Source organism: Pararge aegeria, chromosome 16 (assembly GCF_905163445.1).
Source record: "Pararge aegeria chromosome 16, ilParAegt1.1, whole genome shotgun sequence".
Taxonomy (NCBI): domain Eukaryota; kingdom Metazoa; phylum Arthropoda; class Insecta; order Lepidoptera; family Nymphalidae; genus Pararge; species Pararge aegeria.
Genome location: NC_053195.1, coordinates 2,061,481 through 2,086,354, shown reverse-complemented (window position 1 = coordinate 2,086,354; position 24,874 = coordinate 2,061,481). Strand labels below are relative to the sequence as shown.

At 36.5% G+C, this 24,874-nt stretch overlaps 1 protein-coding gene across 3 annotated transcripts in view; it reads left to right on the top strand.

Moving 5' to 3' along the window:
* The window catches only part of LOC120630235 (adenylate cyclase type 2), a 258,614-nt gene that overhangs the window by 88,754 nt on the left and 144,986 nt on the right, over positions 1-24,874 (top strand). For all 3 annotated transcript variants that reach the window (XM_039899385.1, XM_039899383.1, XM_039899384.1), the window contains exons 3-5: positions 3,688-3,894; positions 19,609-19,737; positions 21,727-21,921. In XM_039899385.1, the coding sequence (XP_039755319.1) occupies positions 3,688-3,894; positions 19,609-19,737; positions 21,727-21,921 (531 nt within the window). The remainder of the gene's footprint in view (positions 1-3,687; positions 3,895-19,608; positions 19,738-21,726; positions 21,922-24,874) is intronic.

The window sequence follows — 24,874 nt, the reverse complement described above, 5'->3', positions numbered from 1 at the left end:
TTCTCCGAACTCTATTATATTATAAGTTTTTATAACATAATAGAGTTCGGTCTATCAGACATAATATGACAAATATGCCACCAATAGGAAAGTATTGACCTCACGCCAAAGAGATTTATAGCGGAGAGCAGATATTGAAAGCATTTCATACAAAAGAATGAATACTTCGATAGTGCCCCAGAACCACTTGCATATATACAAATGTATTTTAAAATAATTTAATAGAAATTTTAAATAATGTAAGAACAATAATACAAGGTATATTATCCATGTGCCCGTCATGTAGACTCACGTAATGCTGAATCTCAAAAGATAGTTCTCGCTTATTATTATATAATCTTAATCTCCGCGAAAAGCAGGAGAATCTGTATGGTGTAATTTATAATTTCTTCAATCCTTATACTCCATACCAAACAGATCTTCGGCAATGTACCCTCTACGCACGTTTACAGGATAGCATTACTATTTTTTTAAAGTTCTATAAAACAGTCCGCGGCAACATACGACTATTTTTTGAAGTCGACTCATTCGCAGACGAAGTCGCGCGGTTCCGCTAGTATATACATTAATATTAAAATGTACAGATACAAATACATAGATAATTTAAATAAAGATACGTAATGTATAAATATAAAATAAACATAATATATATAAGTATATAACATACTTAATATATAAAAGTATATTTTGATAAATAATTTACAAGCAATAATAAAGCAACAACTTCAAATGCCATCACTCAAAGAGAGGTAGAGAGTAGTCCTTCAGACGACGAGTAAATATAGGAAGGGAATTACTTACACGGATTTCAGCAGGCAGATCGTTCCAGAGTATAATTCAGATAGAGAATCAGGTAGGAAACACTGGTCGTTCCTCAACAAAATTGAGCAACGGTGCGAATCATTTGGTTTCTCCAATTCGCCGTGCAATTTGACGGCCGATTGGCGCAGTTTGCAGCGACCCTGCTTTCTGAGCCCAAGGCCGTGGGTTCGATTCCCACTACTGAAAAATGTTTGTGTGATGAGCATAAATGTTTTTCAGTGTCTGGGTGTTTATACGTATATTCTAAGTATTTATGTATATTATTCATAAAACTATTCATCAGTCGTCTTGGTACCCATAACACAAGCTACGCTTACTTTGGGGCTAGAAGGCGATTTGTGTATTGTCGTAGTATATTTATTTATTTATTTATTATTTATTTAATAAAATCCGATGGAGACAGGTCGTAAACCATAAACCACGACCATTCTGCCAAGAGTGAACGACTGGGGAAAAAACGACCTAGATTTTGACCCGCAACAACTTTGTGAACATGAACATCTACCTTTGGCGTGCACTTCATACATATACAAAAGCACTGCCTACCCAAAAATTTTATATAGCTCGGTCATGACGAGGATTTTACCATTTTATGCTGTCTTCGTGCTTTATGCCTACCCCAGTTGCAAACCCTTTGCACGGCGTTGGTATGTACCCATTTACATTGTCACGTTATCCTGTCTGTCATTAAGATAATGCTTAAAAGTCTTTGCCTGCCCCACAATTTCCCCGGATGCCGACATTCTATTATATTCAAGGTACAATACGAAATTGTGGTGAGCAATTCTTACAGTTGACTTATTCGACTTTTTTATGGGGCTTTTTGGCCTCAAATCGGCTAAGCAAATTCAACATTGTTTGAGATTAAGTTATAAACCCGAGAAAAAGGGGTGCCAAAATATGATTGACCCCTTTATCTGTCTGAGAATTGGACGCTTATAAATCTTCAGCGGATTTCATCTACTCAAAGAAAGGTTGAACTACTACGGTTCTGGGCTATGTTTAATTAATTCAACTTTATAAATAATCGGCTAAGCCGTTTTAAGATTGCTAACAGTTTGTGTACGGGTTTCAGTCACACGATTGATATTAACAAATTTATTGTTAAACTACCTTTTGCCAGCGACCGTTTTGGTTTTTAAAACATCACGTTGGAACAGTTTACTTGGAAAAAGTGTAGCATTCAATTTAGATGCAGTTTTACAGATTTTATAAAAGACTAACTTAATAAACTATTCTTATATATACTATACTTTACTTAATAAACTATTCTTGTAAAAAAATTGCACTTTTTCGATTAAGTAAATAAATAAATAAATATACTAAGACAATACACACATCGCCATCTAGCCCCAAAGTAAGCGTAGCTTGTGTTATGGGTACTAAGATGACTGATGAATTTTTTTTTTATGAATAATATACATAAATACTTAGAATATACGTATAAACACCCAGACACTGAAAAACATTCATGCTCATCACACAAACATTTTCCAGTAGTGGGAATCGAACCCACGGCCTTGGTTTCAGAAAGCAGGGCAAACTGCGCCAATCGGCCATCAAATCAAAGTGTATCTTCAAATATAACTGTTTTGTTAGGTGTACCTTAATTTAATTTAAATGACCGATTTGAATGAATTAAAAAGTATTTAAATATTATATAAATACCCTTGATGATAAATTTCTTTTAACTTTCATTTAAATAAGAAGTAATACTGCGATACTTATATAAGAAATGTTTGTATATACCGACGATCTCTTAAAATTTTAGAATACAAAAGCTGTTTTTGCGACTTAACTATAATAGATAAATATCCTCGCAGACTATACGATGATATTTTTAGATTCTTATTTTCTGTAGATTCATATTTTTGTATCATAAAAAGTTTTCTCAGCGCAAGCTAAGTAATGAATTTTATAGGCAAAATGTAACATTAAATACTCTTGTTTTTGCGGTAATTTGGTCTCCCTCTTTGTAGTTTGTTATAATTGGACGCTCAGACTTTATCTTGATAGAAAACCGAATGTTGATGGGTGAAACAGGGCTTTACAGTCTTAACTCATTAATTCAGTGGGCATGCTAAAATAATAACCTCAAATTACATAATAAAACAATCCCTATCCCTATCCCTATCGCTTTCACACAAAAACTACTTAACCGATCCTCATGAAACTTTGTACACATATTCTTGAAAGTGTTAGAAGTAATATAGGATACGGATTTTTATTACGACATTAAGCTCGGTTCCTTTTGGAGAGGGGATCAACACTTTCAAGTGTTTGACGATTTTACACCGTAACTCCGACAAATTATAATATAAATAATTATTTATGTACTACAGAGGTTACAATAATATGTTTAATTTTGCCTAAACTTCGTGTAGATCTGATGAATGTGGTTGGAGATAGTGGACAGAACTCCTCAGCGGACAGCAGCAAACTCCTCATTTAAGGCTTAGCGATACTGAATACTTAATTTTTTTTAAACTACAACTAAATTGAATGCCACATCAAAAAACAAAATTAAACGCAGACGAAGTCGCCGGCAACAGCTAGTACAATTATATCTTAGCTACGGAAGCTGTTAAAAATAGTTTTTTTATTTACTTGTTTTAATAATAATTATTGAATCATGAAGGTACCTGATAAGAGGAAAACCATCACCATATTATAACTCGTACTGGAGAGTTTCTTCAGTTTGTATCATCTGCATATCCTGTGCATACCCTCTATGAGAGCCTCTCTTCTTTCAGACCGGAGTACAGCAATGCTGGATGAGCCGTCTCAAAAAGCGCTACTATTTCAAATAAGAAGAAAAGAGAGCTAAGAAGGAAATATAATACCAATGTTTTCCCTTTGTTTCAGGATCTATCATCACAAGTGACCGCAGTCTCCGTATTGTCAGTGATGATATTCATACTGTCAGTGGTGCTGGCGATGGCGCTGTTGCCAGCGGCCGCTGAGTGGGAGGCGCTGGCGTTGACTGGCTCAGTGCTGGTCACCATCAGTCTCGGGGCCGGCACACTGATGGCGACTCATCACGCGCCTTTGCCACTATTTGCTTTAATACTGGTCAGTATATTATTTGTCATACTTATATTACTAGTTGCCCACGTTCTTCGTGTCAATACCCACGGGATGTTTTTCTTTTTTCGGTTACCACGCGACATCGCACCGGAACACTAAATCGCTAAGCGGCACGTTTTTGTCGGTGGGGCTATGCATTTGTAGGTCCAAAAATACCTTAGGAATCATATTATAAAAGCGTATACTGAATCCCACAAATGACTTCTGTACCTTTCACAGATGATATGCAGATGTCACTAATTTATGCCCAGATTAGTTAAGTACACTATATTTTTGAAGCAAAGCTTCTTAGCATATTATCGGGACCTAGATAGCTCATTCTGTTTTATAAATAGTAAAAATAGTATGAATAAATTAGTTTAAGCATAAAGATCTGGGTACATGCCTTTTTTTATTTTATTATTAAACTCTTTATTTGTATGCCACAACATTAACATAGCCTTTAGGCAAGTTCCGGGGCTGACATATATTAATTTATTTTTTAAATCCCTTTATTTGTACACCACTACGAAAGTAAGTGAATTAAAAAATATATATTAATACAAAGATGGAAGTAGAATACAAAATGCGGCCTTATCACTGAGTAGAGATCTCTGCCAGGCAACCTATAAAACACATACCAGGTTACCTTTATGACAATTATTTTCTAACGCAAAATATCTGCGAGATACATATTATTTATAATTTTGTGTTCTGTTTGCCTCGGGGAACACTCAAACTAATGCAAGAGTTTCAACCCGATTCCCGCGATGACACAAACAGCCAGATTAAGACAGCTGAAGAAGATAAATGATCATAAAGATCGGCCATGTCATTTATAACGTCGTGAGGATAATTCCAAGCTTATCGAGTTTCGATAAGCTTGGAAGTCGATTTTCGATATTAGCACCTGATCACCATGAGTGAAATTGCATTTTTATTACTGACTTGTAGTCAGTAGCACAATATTAATGATAATTTATTAATTTTGGTGATGATTTGTCACTATAAAATATGTAGTTATGAAAACGAAGCTTAATTTGCTATACTCCGCGAAAAGCAGGAGAATTCCCCACCAAACAGATCTTCGCCCCAAAACCGGAGCATCCTCACGAGATGTTGACTTCAAAAAAATTCAAAATCCAAAATTCATTTTTTGAAGCAGGCCTAATTAATAAGCACTTTTGAAACGTCAAGTCAGTCTGTTTGTAGTGACTCTACCACCGGTTCGGAAGGCAGATTCCACTGAGAAGAGGCGGCAAGAAACTCAGCAGATTGCTCTTTTCCAACAGTTTATGAATAAACAAATGGATTTCCGCAAAGTAACGCCTGCTTCTAGCCAATATGTATTAACAAGGGTGTGGAGAAAATTTCGATTTGCTGAGGAGTAGGTGGATGTAAACTTTTCTACTTAACACGGGAAAGACTAAGCTTAATTTACTTAAATGTTTCGGTAAGGTAGGGAAATTACTTCAAAAGGAATGTTCTAGAGGTCTACAGGAAACGGAAATTCAGATTTATTCAATTCTACTACTACATGAAACGAACAACATTTTGATTAAATAAATATATAAAATAAATAAATATACTATGATAATACACACACCGCCATCTAGCCCCAATGTAAGCGTACCTTGTGTTATGGTAATGAGATAGCTGATGAATATTTTCATGAATATAAAACACATAAATACATTTAATATACAGACACTGAAAAACATTCATGTTCATCACACAAGCATTTTCCAGTTGTGGGAATCGAACCCACGGCCCTGGCCTCAGAAAGCAGGGTCGCTGCCCACTGCGCCAGTCGGCCGTCAAATCATTTAGTATTTAAAATTTGGTAGTATTTAAGATTTTCCTTTTTTCAATTTCGCAACTTCTACAATATCCATCCTTATCCATACACATAAATATAATAGAACTATTTATCTGTGATTTAGTAATACCTGCTTTTGTGATGCACGAAACTTATGATAAAAAGGTAAAAGTTCATGTAAACCGTATATGAATACAGGTATAATAGACAGAAGATTAGGTAGGGTTAGCATTTAGCGTTGGGTATGTAACCTTGAAAAGTCTTTTCAGAAAAAAAAACCTATTTCGTGCATTAATTGTTCCACGGTCTTCTATCACGACACCGGACAGACACGACAATTTTGAACTAAAGTAAAAGTTAATCCTACACTACGCCTTTCTTGGTTAAAAATTGGTTAGAAGTAATTTGCGTTCCGCGCAAACTCTTTATTAATGTGCTGCTGTTGACAGGCGATGTCATCACTGAAAAATGGATGTGGTTACAAGTTTTAAACTAAACCAAGCGTCAATGTTTTATTTACATAATTAAAAGGAAATTTTGCTCTTTCACTGCAAAAAAGCTAAGAGGCGCAAATATAAAAACCTGGATATCAGTTTTATTTTTGTGTGTGTGTAAAGTCTCTACTCCAAAAGGAGTAGAGACTTTGGGATGGCGGGGTCCGGGGGTTCGAGATCTTTTTAAAGATTTATCAAAAAGGGTTAACGAGTCTACCGGTGACCTTAAAGCGGGTAGTTACTTTGGACAAAGAATTGGTTTGGCCATCCAAACGGGCAATGCCGCCAGCATCTTAAGAACTGTGCCACGCTGCGGTGGTTTCGAAGACGTTTTAGATTTTATTTAGTTTTACATAGGTAATTTTTGTTCATAAATAAAATAAATTACAATAAGAAATAAGCTTTTGTGATAAATATAATTTTTGCCATTTTAATAGTAACTACAATCAACATTAAGCTTAGTGAAAATTTACTTAAACTGCCGAGTATCGGTGATAGCCTAGTGGTTTGGACTTCGGAATCACTTTCGGGGGGCCGAGTTCGAATTCTAGCACTAACATTTAATTTTTCTAAGTGCGTTTCTTCGTTTTGTGCATTTCAACACGAAGAAACGCACTTAGAAAATTAACTTAAATAACACTCACTTCAACGTTGAAGGAAATCATCCTGAGAAAACCGGCAAGCCTTAGAGTTCTCCATAATATTCTCAAAGGCGTGTTGAGTCCACCAGTCCACGACCCTTCTCATTGTGGGAGGAGACCCGTGCCCTGATTTTGGCCGGTAATTTGTATATAATGAAACTGCTGAGTGATGTGTTCAACGGGTCGTGAAGTTTTGTGTTTGGTAAAAATTGGTTGTCTGTTAATACGGCTTACTGACGATAGTTGAACGTGACAACGTCGTAAGAAAATACTGATAGAATGGTTGCATTTTTCAAAAGAAATTTTTAATTTAATTTGTTTGATAGATATTATCGTTGCTATAAACAATTGACACCACATTCACTTTTCACTGCACTTCATCCTTGCCGAAAACATGTAAATGTATTATTGTATAGAAGCTGTCCACGCGGACGCATCGCTCACTCAAGTAGGAGAGAGACAGATCTCGAACGCGGAGGCCGACGCTCGTTCCGCGCTCTCGCTTGCACTTCAAGCCTTGAATGGAACGCCTCAGAGCGAGGTAACGCCGCATACGTCATGTTTTTTCGTGCGTGCAGCCGGCTCCATCGAATAAGTCGTTGTCACGTCAACAATTTAGTACGGAGTTGGAGTAGCCAGTGTCCATCCCCATGCCTCGGAAAACACGTCGCTACTTCTCGGTATTTATTATTATTAAAAAAATATATATAATAATTGTTACAACCCACCAATCTGCATGAGAGCAGCATGGTAAGTCTGAAACCCTCTCTACTAAGAAACAGACTTAGAGGAATGACAAGTAAAAGTTAGGAATGCATAATCACCTCCTTATCACTGATCTCTAGATAGCAACATATTAATGCCTCTAGCAGAAGTCAGTATTATTCTAAGTAATATCAATAATAATACAGAGAGATATGCGTAGAGAGTACATTGCCGAAGATCTGTTTTGTGTGAAGTATGAGGATTGAAGAAATGATAAATTACACCATACAGATTCTCCTGCTTTTCGCGGAGTATAGCAAATTAAGCTTAATTTTCATAATATATCATGGATTTTCGCAAAGTAGCGCCTGCTTCTATCCAATATCCAATAATAATAATGTTTATTTCCAAAAATCTTATCTTCTTAAGTGTAAACAATACAGTAAAAGGTTTACTTATTTTCTAGGATGGGACATCCATGACACTTTAATTAATTATTTTACTACAAGCTTCTGTAGCTAAACTAAGAAACCTTGTATTTCAGCTTCAGTGCCTTCACCCCCTAGGGCTTTTGATTGTTTTGAGCTTAAATATTATACATGGAGTTTTAATTACTTAATAATTATAGGATACTAACGGGGTAATTGATTAATGATTTTTTTACATACTGATTGTTCCTCTCTGTCTCTCAAAAGTAAGTATAAATAAAGGTGTATGGGTAGTTGTTGTATGTGTGAGGTACATCACTCACACATACAACAGAGGGAGAGAAAGTGTTTATCACTGTATTCACTTATGTGAATGAAGGTGTGTAAAGGGTTCTTTGAAAATTAAATAAAATGGGTGGTCAGTAAATAAATAAAATTTTGCTTGCTTTTTATATTAATATAATAAGTAGGTTTCAGTATCGCCATATGATAAACTATTAAAATCAGTAGTTATGTCTTTTTTACAATTTATTTTGTAGAGAGAGTAAATGTTTGTTAACTTATTTATTATGTTAGACAAATGAGGTCCCAGGAAACAAAAGATTTTTTTAATAAATTATGTGTTTGATAATTTTGATCTTTTAACTACGGTGTGTTTTTTGCATTTTATAAAGATGGGCACAGTTCTCTCTCAGTAAGGAAACCATTTCCTGACCGAGAGAACTCCACAGCTTTGATAATGTTCTTGGCATTTAGCTAGAAACAATGAATAAGACAGTTAGGCATAAAAAGACCTTTTCTAATAAAAGCTAGCCGAGGCAGTTGATGTCAATGAAGATATAAACGCTAAGGCTATAAACATAATTTTTAATTGTATCTTTTTAGCGCATGCAAAGTTCTGAGGTCTAGTGCGCGTTGTGTCTATATAATTAGTTAACAGAACTTCAGAACTTACAAAGGTTTAACCCTCCGAACTCAGAATAGTTTAAACCAAACAACAAATTATTTTCAAATGCGATGACAAATACACAATGGAAGTCTTTAAACTCTCTTTGTGTGTAGAAATAAATGTAGATTCGCTTGAACGATTTTAAAATTGCTTTTCACTTGTGTCCAATTCCCAGTTACTTTTATTCTGAACATTGGGAACGGTAGAAGCGAAAACCAATTCTACAACGGAGGTGTAAATTTTCTCTTTTCTATTACAGTGGCCAGATATATATTTTTACTAGATGTTTGTTACGACCTCCCAAATGCAGCAGTAACCTTGTGGTTTTTTGAATAAGGTCCCGGATTCAAACGCCGGCTGGGGCTAAGGGGCCAATACGTTCTAAATTTTATCTGCTTCGGCCGTGACTAGTTACCATGCTAACGGCAAATACGTGTTGCTAAGCGATTTAGCATTCAGGAACGATGTTGCGTAGAAAAAGATTATGAGTTTAATACAACTGCCGTATCTCTTACAGGCCAAACCTTTAATCATCATCATTATATCAACCCGTTACCGGCCCACTACAGGGCACATGTCGCCTCCCACAATGAGGATGGGTTAAGGCCACCACGCTGCCCACTACGGATTGGTGGTCAAAACCCGGTACCCGGTCAATCAGTTTGCTAGTGGCTACAAAGCGAGACGCGATGACTGCCTAATAGTTACTACACTCTTGAAACCCTTAATATAAGAGACTAAATCATTTAACTTACCAGCTGGTGAGTCGTTGCAGTCATGGGCTAACTTGTAATAAAAAAAAAAAAAAAGGAATCCACACCAGTTTAGGTTTTCGTAATCGTCTTGCGTTTTCAACAGTCTATATAATTCAAACTCTAAATAACAACATTCCATTTCAAGATGCATGAACATATTATGGACACAAAAAAAAATTCAAAATGTGTTTATTTAATATTATTTCTTTCAAAGAACCCTAATAGCAACTTTCATTATATTTTGTGAAGATTCAATAAAATGTGTATAAACAACCTTCCTGCAAAACACCAAAAGGCACCTTCTAAACGCACAGGTTAATTTCGTATTGAAGTAAGAATATCAAAGATAACCCGTAATAAAACAGGCTGTTTAGTCCAGGCCTGACCGAGCATAAATTAGCCCTCTCATATTCAAGAGTAACGGTAAAGTTTTTGAACGGGCTTCCCCTTTGCTGGGTACAGGTGGGAGGGAGCAAATAAAGTTTAGCTATATTGCCTTTATTGCAAAATGTTTGCTGCGTTAAAAACAGTAAAAAGGCTTACTCTTATATCTACCGTACTTCGTTAAGTTACGATATATTTTTTTACATAAAGACCGACTTTGGAATAAATAACTAAAAAGTATAAAGTATAAACCTTTTGCTTTTAAATAATGTATATTTTTTCATGAACCTTTTATCCGTTTTTATGCAATAAAATTTAAAGTAAATACATTTTTGTATAAATCAAGCTTGTATACTATGCCCTATAATTAACTACTAGTCGCGAAAAAATATGCATAGGTATAGGCTAATAACTTCGATGAAAAATGTGGGTGTACCCTTATATTCCAAATATATCTGCGTAACCTTGTTTACAGACTTGATGTAATGTTATGTGATTTCCAAAACAATGTTTGGTTGTTGGTTGGAATTGCGGTTGTTTTGCTGTAATTTTTTTAAAGAGTTCATAAGTCGGTCTCCGAAACTCTACATAAGATATATCATCATCACATCAGCCCATTACTGGCCCACTACAGAGCACGGCAGGGTGATTACGTATCTCGCGACAGGCGTAAATCTTGCAATCACTGCTGTCAAACGTCACTTTTCCATGCAATAAATAAACAAAAGTGACGTTTGACAGCAGTGATTGCAAGATTTACGCCTGTCGCAAACCTGTCGCGAGATACGTAATTACTCTGCCGGTCTCCCTTTCACATTGAGAAAGGATTAAGGCCAAAGTCCACCACGTTGGACCAAAGCGGATTGGTGGACTCCACACACTTTTGAGAACATTATGTAGATCTCTCAGGTATGCAGATTTCCTGACGATGTTTTCTTTCACCGTTGAAGCAAGCAATATTTTACTTACTTAAAACGCACATAACTTAAAAATGTTAGAGGGATTTTAACTCTGCGCCCGGAAAGTGAACTCGAGTTAAAATCCGCTATCACCGCTTCCGAATTGTTTTAATTTAATAGAAAATTATCTGTATGAAACATTATCTAGACAACAACAATAGGTTAACATTAGATCTTTGTAAAACTTTAATATCACCGTTTCGCAATAAAGTCCTTTCAAACAAAAAATAATTATGCAAATCCGTTTATAAATGACGGAGTTGTGTGTGTTGTGGTTCAGCCACAGAATTAACAACATACAGAACCCTCATTCAGCTACTATTCCATGCAGTGCATTGTGTCCAAGAATAGTCAAAATGACCCACACACGTCTTACTGCACACCAGCAAAAAGTTGCTATCTCTCAAACTTTTCCTTATTTTACCATTTTATGGTAAACGTTTAGAGCAAAAGAGGTAAAATAATTACTGCCAACTGCTAAATGGTATGAAGTGACTAACTGCCTGTTCGAGAAACAATACTAAAGTGGAGTGGTTTTTGATGCTTCAAAATTAGTCGTGTACAAGGTTTCTGTATGTTTTTAATTCTGTGGTCTGAACATACATAAAAAACATCCGAATAGATAACCTCGGCCTTTTTGAAGGGAGTCGGTTAAAAGGGCTATTTACGTAACTTTTCTTTTCAACTTGTGTTTGACATTTACCAAGAAAAGGCATATTATGCTGGAATACTTTAACCTCAGGCGTTAACAAACAAAGTTTTAATCTAATTTTAAAATCAACCGCAGCTACTGAAAACATTTACCAGATGGAAAAAAGAATAATAAAATTATATTACAATTACCGTAGACTTTGAAAGTTCGATTCATGTAATGGCTTCTGTTATGAGTTTCTTTTTTTATGGAACGCCGCGTTTTAACATTTATAAGAAAAATATAATTTTTCATTTTTAGGATACCGTACCCAAAGGATAAAACGGGACCCGATTACTAAGACTCCGCTGTCAAATAATTCTAAATTCATTTATTTCAAGTAGGCCCAGTTTATAAGCACTTTTGAAACAAAAAGTCAGTCTGTTTGTAGTGACTCTACCACCGGTTTGGAACACAGATTCACCGAGAGGAGCCGGCAAGAAACTCAGCAGAATGCTCTTTGTTTTCCGTCCGTCTGTCTGTCTGTATGACTGTCTCTCCATCTGTCATCATGAGTTATCATAAAACGTGATAGAACACTTGAAACTACACTTCAGAGATGATATATTTCACTATCCATAGGGATGTCCATGATGATTTTCCCCTCCTAATATATAAAAAAAAGATGATGTATTTCAATGGCCGGTATAACAACAAATACTAAAAAATAAAAGAGGCTCCAATACTACAAATAAGATTTTTTTGCTCGGTTTGGTTCGGCAACAACGGCAACAGGTATACGCTTGGAATATTCACTGAATGTCGACTTATATATTCATTTTAAAAATTAATAATTAAAATGATATAAGGGGGCTCCCATACGACAATCTTTTTTTTTTTTTTGCCGTTTTAGTAGATAATGTGCCAAGTGCAAGTCCGACTCGTGCACGGAACTCTTCGTGCACGAGTCGGACTAGCACATGGGCGGTTTTAATTTTTTAATTTTAGTTTGTCGGTGACCATAATTAAAATATATCCTTTTGGATGTGACTAGCGCTATTTTATGTTTTTTCTGTGCGATTATATGAATAAGAAATATGGATACTTAATCAAGCGATTAGTTGGAAGCGTCTGATATGTGGCTGCATTTAATATGTTACGTTCGTAATTAAATAATAAATAAATATACTACGACAATACACACATCGCCATCTAGCTCCAAAGTAAGCGTAGCTTGTGTTATGGGTACTAAGATGACTGGTATTTTTTTAAATAATATACATAAATTCTTATAATATACAGGTCACCACACAAACATTTTCCAGCTGTGGGAATCGAACCCACGGCCTTGGACTCAAAAAGCAGGGTCGCTGCCCACTGCACCAATCGGCCGTCAAAATTGTGGCTGTACAGCTACGAATATCTCAGTATTTGCAGTAACACCCTGCTACAGAGTATGAGCAAGTCCACAGAGTTAGTTGCCATTCACTGATAGGCATTTATAAGTGTTTATTTTATATTCAAGTGTATTTTTCACAACGTCCAACAATTAAAGTTTTCAGTGCAATTCTAAACCACTTTAATCAGTTTAATCCCATCCCATTCGCAGCACTCCGGAGTTATGACACTTTAATGCAATTCCGTGATAATTCTTCAGTGCGGAATTCCCGTTGGAAATCTCGGAAATCTTCTCACTAATGCATTTAGTTTGAATTTCATAAGTTTTAGCGGAACACTCCATTATCTTTTATGGCACTTTGTTGGGCCGATTGAAGAATTATTATAAAAGTGCTAGTATTCAATTCAGCTCTTAACTTAGATTTCTATTATTTAGACCCAGTTACAGAAAATTAAATATAAATAGATATCTATATGTATATAAAAATGTTATGTTGGTTTGTGTACGCTTCAAAAACTCAAAAATTTTTGCACCGATCGAGCTGAAATTTTAGCATGATATATATATAATACGCATCAAGGATCGTTTTTATCTATATTTCTCAACCATTCTATCACAATGTGCCACAGCGAAGCGTGGCAGGGTACAGCTAGTTTATTATTTAAGTACTAGCCATTGCCCGCGACTTCGGCTGCGTTTGCTTTTGTTTTTCGAAAGAGATGTGGCATTCAATTTAGGTGTAATTCGACAGAAATGTAAATGTTGTGTAATATAAAAAAAGAAAAGTTCTTAAAAACAAGTTTTTCAATTCCCATAATAAACAATATCTAAAAAGAGCTGTCTAATCAGTCTCAGCTCCCCCTATCACTTACGAAGAATAGTACCTAAGCGTGAAATGAAGAATCGAAATCGCATTATTAGTTAATTCAATTGCTAAAGGTAACGAAGAACATTTCTGACAACTTTTATTTAGTCCTAGTACTGAGGGCCTCATTTGGACGTTGGCCTTTGGACGTTGGGGTCCCAAGGTGCTGGAATGGCAGCCCCGTACTGGTAAGCGCAGCGTTGGTCGACCCCCAACGAGGTGGACAGACGACATTAAGCGCGTCGCAGGTAGCCGTTGGATCCAAGCGGCTCAGAATCGTGGAACTTGGAACTCCCTACAAAAGACCTATGTCCAGCTGTGGACGTCTATCGGTTGATGTGATGATGATGATGACTGAGGGCCTCATAAATGTGGCAGCACTTTTTGTATTAAGGAGAGCTAAGCCTTAAATGACGGGTTTGCTGCCGTCCGCTAAGGAGTCCTGTCCTCTATCTTTAATCACATTCATCAGATCTACACGAAATTTGTGCGAAATTAAACAGAATTTTAAACTCTAAAGTAATTATTTAAATCGCTTATCATTTGACGGCGTTTTGATGTGAGATCGTCAAAACTTTCGCCCCCTCTCCCAAAAGAACTGAGCTTAATTTCGGAATAAAAAGTATCCTATGTTCCTCCTAATACCTTCAGGAATATGTGTACAAAGTTTCATGATGATAGGTTTAGTAGTTTTTGCGTGAAAGCGTAACAAACAAACTTACATTCACATTTATAATATTAATAGGGATAGGGATAGGGATAGGGATTTATGTTATTCGTTTAATTATTCTTTTTGTTTTTTTCTAGTCTAAATATAATCATCCGCAATAAGAACCCATTACCAGCCCACTACAGGCAACGAAATATGTACGATACACCGCTAACTTCTAGTGATATAATATTCCAAATGTCTAAGCGCATTTTACAGCTTCTCAGAATTCCCATGAGGAATGGCGCGAAGATTTTTTTTTCTGGAATTGACATGATATGAGCAGGTGTCGGAAAATATCGTGTCTTACGAATATGTTAACGGTAATTTCTACCTGCGTTGCGCTTGTTTAAGGTTGTTTGTTGATCGTATAAATACTTACAGATATAGACATATTTTAATGCTTATCAGCTGATCCGCTGTTTAGTCGATACGGTATGCAAAGGCTATTTATGTTTGCGACATGATCGGATTCGTTTTCTATTTACAATTTCTTTTTATTGCTTTTTGTGATGAATGTTTGGAGTCGTCGATTTCATCATACATTAATAAATAAAATAAATAAATACACTACGACAATACACACACCGCCACCTAGCCCCAAAGTAAGCGTAGCTTGTGTTATGGATACTAAGATGACTGATGAATTTTTTTTATGAATAATTTTATAAATTTTAAATGCATATAAAAATTTTCGGAACCGACATTATTTGATCATGAAATAAATAGCAATATACATATAAACACCCAGACACTGAAAAACATTTATGCTCATCACACAAACACCTTCCAGTTCTGGGAATCGTACCCGCGGCATTTGACTCAGAAAGCAGGGTCGCTGCAAACTGCACCAATCGGCCATTAAATATAATATTCTTATTAACGTGTTCTTAACTACATATGGGTGAAATATTAGTTTAACTTGGCTATAAAAAAAAAAAACTACCAAAATATTCAGGAATGCATGTGTAGAGTTTGAATGAATTTTATCCCAAAGTTTTAATTAATGAGAAAAACGTACTTACATATTTTCGTTGGAGGTAACTATGATATTTTATTCTAACGAGAAAATTTACTGAATTGTGTAAAGCCACTGACCTCTATTACACTACGTATGTAAAGCCTTCCCTATCCCTATCCCTACTAATATCATAAATGACTTGTTTGTTTGTTACGCTTTCACGCAAAAACTTATTAACCGATCCTCATGAAACTTTGTACACATATTATTGGAAGTGTTGGAAGTAATGAGATACTTTTTATCACGACATTAAGCTCGGTTCCTTTGGGAGAGGGGATGAAAGTTTTTGACGATTTTACACCATAGCTCCGACAAATTATAACCGATTTAAATAATTATTTTTGTACTATAGAGGTAATATATAATGTATAATATGCGTTTAATTTTGCCCAAACTTTGTGTAGATCAGATGAATGTGGTTAGAGATAGAGGACAGTACTCCTCACCGGACAGCAGCAAATCCCTCATTTAAGGCTTAGCTTGAATGAATTGAATACTTTAAATTTTTTTAGAACTACAACTAAATTGAATGCCACATCAAAAAACAAAATCAAACGCAGACAAAGTCGCGGGCAACCGCTAGTAATAACATATTTTTTGCTACACACATTATCAGATTAGCAGCACGTAGCACCTGGGGATCTAAAATCAGTGCAATTTTATTTTTAATTATTTTAGTCATAATTATAAAGATTGTGATGACGATTTCAGGACTTTCTTTGTATATTTGTTACGCAATACTCCGCCAATTATGAACCGATTTTGATGATCCTTTTTTTGTTTGGTATTTTACACCTGAGAGGTATAAAGTACCTCTTTTACCCCAATTTTGGTAAAGATCAATACGAGGAATCTTAGAGAAATCGAGGAAACTTTTCAATTATAGGGACACTCAAATCGCTATGATTTGAGTATTTTTTAAAGTAACTTGAGAATTTGCTTCCGAAAAGCACCATTTGGTCCAGTGAAACTATGGATGGGTTCCGGAACTACACAATAATAATTATAGCAATTTCGGGAATTCAAAATTTCTGAATTTGCTCAGATCTGGTCTGGTGGGAGGCTTTGGCCGTGGCTAGTCAAAACCCTACCGACATAGACGTGCCGCTAAGCGATTTAGTGTTTCGGTGCAATGTCGCGTAGAAACTAATCAGGGGTACGACTACCATACTCCCTAACAGGTTAGCCCGCTACCCTCTTAGACTGCATCATCATTGACCACCAGGTGAGATTGCAGTCAAGGGCTAACTTGTAGTGGAATAAAAAATAAAGAAGAAATGTCTTTAAAACTAACAACGTTGGTTTTGTTTTGGCCAAAAATGTTTTTTCGAATCGACGGTCGGTTAAATGGATGGCGCTGTAGGAAAAACTTTGTATACATTTTAATCGGATCGCTCGGAACTCGAAAGCAAACACGGGAATGTTGATAAAAAGTTAGTACGAACTAAATAATGACAGTTTAAGCTGCACCAGCCGGCTTTGTCAGCGAGCTGGGTTGGCTTCGTTAAAACTTGTTTTAAATTATATTTACTAGCGTTATTCCGCGACTTTATCTGCGTAATATATCTATTTTCCTAGGATTAGAGGTTTGCTCGTGCAAAATAAGTAAACCAAAACGGTATTGGGGACCGTAAACTATTTTCATGTCGATCCATTGTTCTGTTTTTGGACGGGCAAACAAACACAATATCGCATTTTATAATACAAGTAGGTAAGAATTAAGAATTAAGGTTTACATAGTTCGGAGAAAGGATGGACGTTGGGATCCCAAGCAGTGGCGTGCATAGAGGGTATGCACAGGGTATGCAGATGATATAAAATTGAATAAAATGTCTAGTATGAGTTATAAATACTTGAGTATAATACTATCCTTAAGTTTTTTATAGTTTTTCTTAATTTTATATCATCTCCATACCCTGTGCATACCCTTAATGCACGCCACTGGTCCCAAGGTGCTGGAATGGCAGCCCCACACTGGTAAGCGCAGCGTTGGTCGACCCCCAACGAGGTGGACAGACACATTAAGCGCTTCGCATTTCAGCTGCGTGGTCGGACTTGTCGGTCTTGCTTCCTCCCTTTTGAGAAAAGCGAAAATACTATGATAGCTGACATAGCGAGAGAAATAGTTTTACTCGTACAAAATTTTCGAAATAAGAACTCAGTAAGAGGCCTTTGGAGTGTTCTGAGCTCCTGGTAAATAACAGTTAGACTGTCTATTGTTTTTACGAAAAGAAACAAACTCGAAGCAGTACGTAGGACGTAGGCACATATCTATTCTGCTTAGCCATATTTAATGAGTTTCTTGTATGAAATTCTCAAGTACTCCACAATAGCCAAATATTACCGTCTTTTAATGTCACCTGCCCACTAAGTAAGAGGTTTAGGGACTCTGCATTTTCTGGTTTTCTCAGCATTTTGAGTCCTAAGTGTAAACACTACACGGTTAACATAAATCACAAGAAGCAGATATTCGGTATTATTCGGATTTTCTTTAAGCTGAAGGTATTAAGATTATTATTAATTGAGTCACCTACTCTCAAAATCACATCTTAAATATTGCCTGTTGTGTATTTAATATATAATGGATACAATATAAATATGCATAATGAAAACATCATTTAATTTAACTAAACCAAATTTTACTCGCGCATCGTAGCTTTAGTTTTAAGTTGACGAATTTAGTTTGCGCCATCAATTCACCTCTATGTCATATTTTACATGCAATGTACGCATCCAAAGTGCCATCTATGTGCCTATTGGAATAAAGAAATATTTGATTTAAATATTAGACTTTGAATATTTAAAATGCAAGCGAATCATTTAATCAAAACTTACTTAATGGGAGATCGAATTGCTATTCGATACTAATATTTGGAAGCGGTGCTGTGGTAAGAGCTCGAGTTCACTTTTGGGGGGCCTAATTCGAACCCCGTCGGCACCTCTAAATTTCGTGCGTTTTAAGTAATTAAAATATCACTTGCTTTACGGCGATCGAAAACATTGTGAGGAAACCTGCATGCCTAAGAGCCCTAAATAATGTACTCAAAGGTGTGTGGACTCCACCAATCCGCACTGGGCCAGTATTGTAGACTACGGCCTTAACCCCTTCTCATTATGGGAGCAGACCCGTGCTCTGTAGTGGTTGTAATAGGTTGATGTGAATGAATGAATTAACTAATATCCATATAGTTCATTCATTCATTAACACCGGGCTAGCATACTTTAAAATGCACTCTTTAGAAAAACGCATGGAACTTCTAGACCTGCAGTTTGTTTATAAGATTCTAAACCCTAAAATTGACTGTCCTCATTTACTATAATACAGTTTTAGATTTCGGGTACCTGTTAATTATCCCCGTGAACCTATAACTCCACTCTGTCCCCCGATGCGTAGAACTGTTCTTGGTGCCTATTCCCCTTTTCCAAGATTATGTAAGACCCTAAACCACATTAGCACTGAAGTTGATATTTACTCTGACTCGTTGTATAAGTTTAGAGATAAGATATTTTTATCATGGACCAATCGACCCTTATTTGCTGTTTCCTTGATTTATTTTTTTAGTGTGTGAGATATTTTGTTATATTATTCTCATTCACCATACCTTTTCTTTTCATGATATGGTGTTATTATAAATTTTCATAGGCTGTGTTTACTTTTAAGAAAACATTACACTTAAATAGAATAGTTAAAATTTTTAAAACGGTTGTATTAGTGCAAGAGTTTGTAAGTAAACCTAATAAATAAAATAAATAAATAAATAAACACCTTAAAGGTGTCGGGAATCAGCCATAACAATAAACATTTAACGAACTTTATTCATCCAAAGATCTTCTAAGGGTGATATCTTTTTGATTGGGCGAGATTGCTAACGCGCCGCTTATCAAACTCACAACCTGAATACCAGAGGTTGTTAATGGACTGGTTGCTGAAGATATGTTTTGAAAAGTGTTTTTTTTCCAGATGGTGCACACAATGATGCCCATAGCTCGGCCGATAGCCTTAGGAATGTCTGCGGCGCTCACACTCGCGTACATGGGCCTGGCGATAGGCATCGGACCAAAAGGTCAGGAGGGACAGTTCTATCAGCAGGTTAGCTACCACTCTTCGTATATATGCACCACCTAATTTTTTTCCGTACTACGGTTTTCTATGCTATTGGCTGCCTGGATAGATAGGAAGAGATCGCTGTGTAGCGATAGGGCAGCCAAATTGTACCTATACGCTGTGTTGTGTTGATATATTTTTTTTTTGTTTGGTGTGCAATAACAGTGTATTCTTTTTAAGAAATGTGTTTATCCGCCCCTTGAATAACCCAAGATGTGGAATTTATTTCTACGGCGTGAGGTGCGGTCAGAGAACAGGGAAGGAGGTATCAATGCAAACAACTCTTCAGAACACTCTCCATTATAGAGCCGATAGAACACACAAATGGGGCTAACATCTCTTCGGTGCCCCAGGGACTCCAAACTGCAAGTCAATTTGGGATTGTCAACAAGTTAAACAGCCCGCTTTTGTATCTGATCAAATGGAAGGAGTTGGAAAAAAAGAGGTGCCCCAGCCCAAAGATGTGAAAAGTACTCCATGTGAGGTCTTACTTGCGCTTTATAGAGCTGGAGTCTATGCTTTGACGCAAAGTAACGTTTTGCTCTGTCGAGCACACTAAGCTTTTTGGAAGCTAGTTTACCTTTACCTTCCAAGCGCGGAATTGGACTTCGTTCGAGATGTTGACACCGAGGATCCCAGTACTATTGGAAATAGTGAGGAGAGTGTTCTGGAACTGAGGTTCTGCGGTGAACGCGGTTTTTTTACCTGTAAACGCGCAGACTTGGGTTTCGTGGGGTTAAACTGAACAATGTTTTGTGCACCCCATTCGGACGCTTTGTCCAAGAGACCCTCAATTTCAGACACAAGCTTACTTCTGCACTCCACCAGCTGAGGAGGAGAATCGGTTCAGAATTATTAAATAATACCTACATGGTGAGATTGAGGTTTTGGTTATGTGCTATTTCTATCTTCAATAAATTCAATAGCTTTGAAAGAAAGCTGCAAAAGATATTGATGCCTTCAAATAAGTATCCGACTCGATGCCTTTTATATGTATAAAAAAATACAAATGTACGTTGTTAATTACTTTCATTAACCCTGCCTTAAGACGATAATATTACAAGATGTTACATTAGCCGTAGCAGAAGGGTTTACTTACCCAACCTTCCTACCGCATCGTAGTAAATGACACCTGCTAGTAGTTGGATAAAGTAACCATTTTGCTCCTAAGCAAACACGTTTCAGACAAGTGTCATTATAGATCAAGGACTTTGTCTCGAGTTTATAACAATCTTAGGGTTCCCTCACCTTTGTGACTTCTGACATTTTCTTATTTCACTTGCTTTAGTTTAACTATTTTTGTTAGAAGTTAGTCATGTGTGAGTCAAATCTTGCAACTGAAAATTTATAAATAAATATTCTACGACAATACACACATAGCTACCTAGCCCCAAAGTAGAGTCATGTCTTAATAGGTGGCCAATAAATTTTCCCTCTTCTGATTTCTATAATTCTAATCATCCTCTTTTCAGCGACTCTAGTTAGTACCTACTTGTTTATTTCCAATTTTCTCAGTCAAATTTATCGGTTGGGTTCCTATTTAATCATCTGTCATCTTAGTACCCATAACACAAGCTACGCTTAATTTCGGGCTGGATGGCGATGTGTGTATTTTTGTAATAGTATATGTATATTTAAGTAACTGGCTACAGAAGCCAGCCTCCACCAGATCAAAAATAATCAATATTCATATAAATAAATATACTACGACAATACACCCATCGCCATCTAGCCCCAAAGTAAGCGTAGCTTGTGTTATGGTTACTAAGATGACGGATGAATATTTTATGAATGATATACGTAAATACTTATAATATACAGATCAGAAACACCCAGACACTGAAAAACATTCATGTTATTCACACGAACATGTTCCAGTTGCGGGAATCGAACCCACGGCCATGGACTCAGAGAACGGGGTCGCTGCCTACTGCGTCAGTCGGTCGTCAATATGTTTTAACTTACTGTCCACAGTTGATATGCGAGCTGTCCTTGCTCCTGTCGGCAAGTGGAATCGGCCTCTACTACCGTGCTCTGACGGAACGTGCCCATCGGAACACGTTCGCAGGCACCAGGACTTGCCTGGAACAGCGCGTTAAACTCGAGTGCGAGAGAGAGCAACAGGAGAGCTTGCTCCTCTCTGTCATACCCGCTTACATTGCTGCTGAGGTGAGTCTTTGGATTAACACGTACCCAATTTTAATACTTTAAGCGGATTCTTATTTCAACTAAAAACACATTAATTGCAAAAGTAAAGATTTGTTTGAATAAATGATTCAAATAATTAACCTCATAAAAAAAAACTCAATTAATCAATCATTAAAACGAATATAAATCGAAGCACTAGTAGTTATAAAGAAGACTCACCAACGCTTTTTTGACGATCTTCCTGGCGCGGGCGCAGCATCAGCTGTGGTTTTAAGCTGCAGGTGCCGGCAGTTTGAGAATGTATAATTTCAGAATTTTCTCTAGTCTGGTCTTTTGGAAGGCGTCGGCTGTGGCTAGTTAACACCCGATTTAAAGAAACCGATAAGGGGTACGGTTTATAAAAAACTGGCATACTTCCTAACAGGTTATCCTCACTTACTATGAGTTGATATTGCAGTCAAGGGCTAAGTTGTAATAGAATGGAAGTAGAATGATCCTGGCACCGGTCGGTGACTTTATAGCGGTGCATAATAAAAATAACTAATCACCGTATAGGTATTGATATCGATGATCTATGAAAGTGACAGTCCGATTGGTTGTCCAGGCAGTTTTTCGGTTGAAGGGACTTTTTGGACAACCGGAACGGATCCGGAAGAATTGACGGTGAACATCATCAGTGCTTAACTTAACGACAAGGCTGCTTGGAAGCAGGTTGATCTCTCACAATGTGGAAAATTCTATAGATTGTAAACCGTAAAATGATGTTGAAAAAGAGCAATCTGCTGAGTTTCTTGCCGGCCCCTCTCGGTACAAATTGCCTTCCGAACCGGTGGTAGAGTCACTACAAACAGACGGACTCAACGTTTCAAAATTGCCTATAAACTGTGCCTAAGCACTTAAAATAAATGAACTTATATTTTTTTTAATTTTAAACTGATCTAAATACTTTTTACTTTGGTAATTGGGAAACAGAAATTTACTGCTGATATAGACAAGGTTAGAGTAGACATAGACATACTTTTAAATAGGTATATATGTTTAATTACTAACGTTTATGACGTACAACGTTGGTAGAAGCTGAACATGTATTAATACTGTTTGAACGGTTTAAACTTCATTGCTAAGATTGCTCGCCTAGTGCACTCCTTTACAGGCAAAAGGCATGAGCTGTAGTTCTAAACAAGTAGAATTTTACTATGAATTTCAATTAAACCTCTAAGTTAGATGTAATGTGGAACTTTAGCTCGTAGATAGCAAAACTTTTCAAATCAAGAAAAGCTTAGCAGTGAAGTAGATAAGGATTAATAAGATGCATTCACTGTAACTTTACTAAAGCTGTAAATAAAACTTTTTTGCAAGAAAACTAGTATAAAACTGGCAAACGATAGTATGTGTGCAACCTATTTTAATTAAAATTATTATACAGTTACACGTACATAACTTTTATACATTGCCTTTTGAAAAAATCTAAATAACAATTATTTTAACCAACAAATTGCTATTCATTAATTATCAGGCGCTCGAGAAATAAGCAAACAGGTGTTTTGTTTGCAGTAATGAAATTTTACGCTTTTTATTGTTGAGTTTTAATGACTCTTAATATTTTTTGGCGTGAAATATTGCTCGATATTTTAGTGTTAAGCCTCTGATATTTATAGATGTTAAGTTATTAAATAAAGTTTTTATTTCAATAAAAACTAAGCAACTTGGATTAAATCAGTAATTTCTTTTTTTTAATTTTTAAAATTTGTGACTTTCCTTGAAATTTGACTTAGATGTAAGGTATTCTTTTAATAAATAATGACAACAATCATAATATCATGAAGAACTCTCATAGTCCTCCAAATCGTCTATTAATTATTGAGGTTAAGTAAGCCTGAATATACTATTAGAACCACTTGAATTTTGGCTTTGTTATTATTTTATTGCAACTGTACTTTCTATCCCATAATCAGATGATAAGTGACTCTAGCAGATAGACATACAGAGGGATAGACAAAGCTGTGGACGGTATTTTTATTAAATATTTATCACGCAGTATATGGCAATTCCAACTTTATATCCAGGGAAAAATTGTGGCCATAGGTTAATCACCTAACCGAATTGGAACAGCGACAAATTAAATTCGATCCGACTCGATTAGTCTAGACTTCAGAGTAGAGGACGTCTCAAACCTCAAACATAGTATAGAATGCTTTCGTACATTGCGTTACGGTGTGGTTCAGGACAAACAATCAACATCTGCACAGGTCCCGACTTCTGACGTCATCAGGACGTAGGCTCACACCACGGCCTTCGAGGCGTGCGGACTAATCCCTGTCCGTAACCCTTTCACTCCAATCGTTGCCTGAGCCGAGGGTAGGCCTCACATGAGGCGCCCTAAGGCCGATGATCCCTTCGCTTTCTCGAGCCCTAGGGTTCAAGCACTTCCGCCCCATTTTGAGGCACAATCGTTCTTTGTCCGAGAATTACCGTTTTATACAAATCCCTCGGGAACCGTTTGTATTCCTGGGATAAATAGTACCTAGTTTATGTTACTCTCCGGCCTTCCAACAAACTTTATGTCAAAAACCGTAAAAAGAGTAGGTTGGTTTCTTAGTTACGGCGTGAAGGAAGGATACGATACAGAGTTTGGATAATCGAAATGACTCATCGATTGCGAACGAGCATATCTTTTGCCAAGGCTACAGATAACAAGGTCCTGGGTTAAATCCCCGTATTGGGTCAGTGAATAAGTATTGGGTTTTCTATCAAGAAATTCTAAGTACATGTCCGAAGTTTGGAAATTGGTGATTTACACACGGTGAATGAGGGGATAAAGACTTCACCCACACGTGTGCACTAAGTATAGTAAATATATATATATATACTACGACAATACACACCTCGCCATCTAGCCCCAAAGTAAGCGTAGCTTGTGTTATGGGTACTAAGATGACTGATGAATATTTTTATAAATAATATACATAAATAC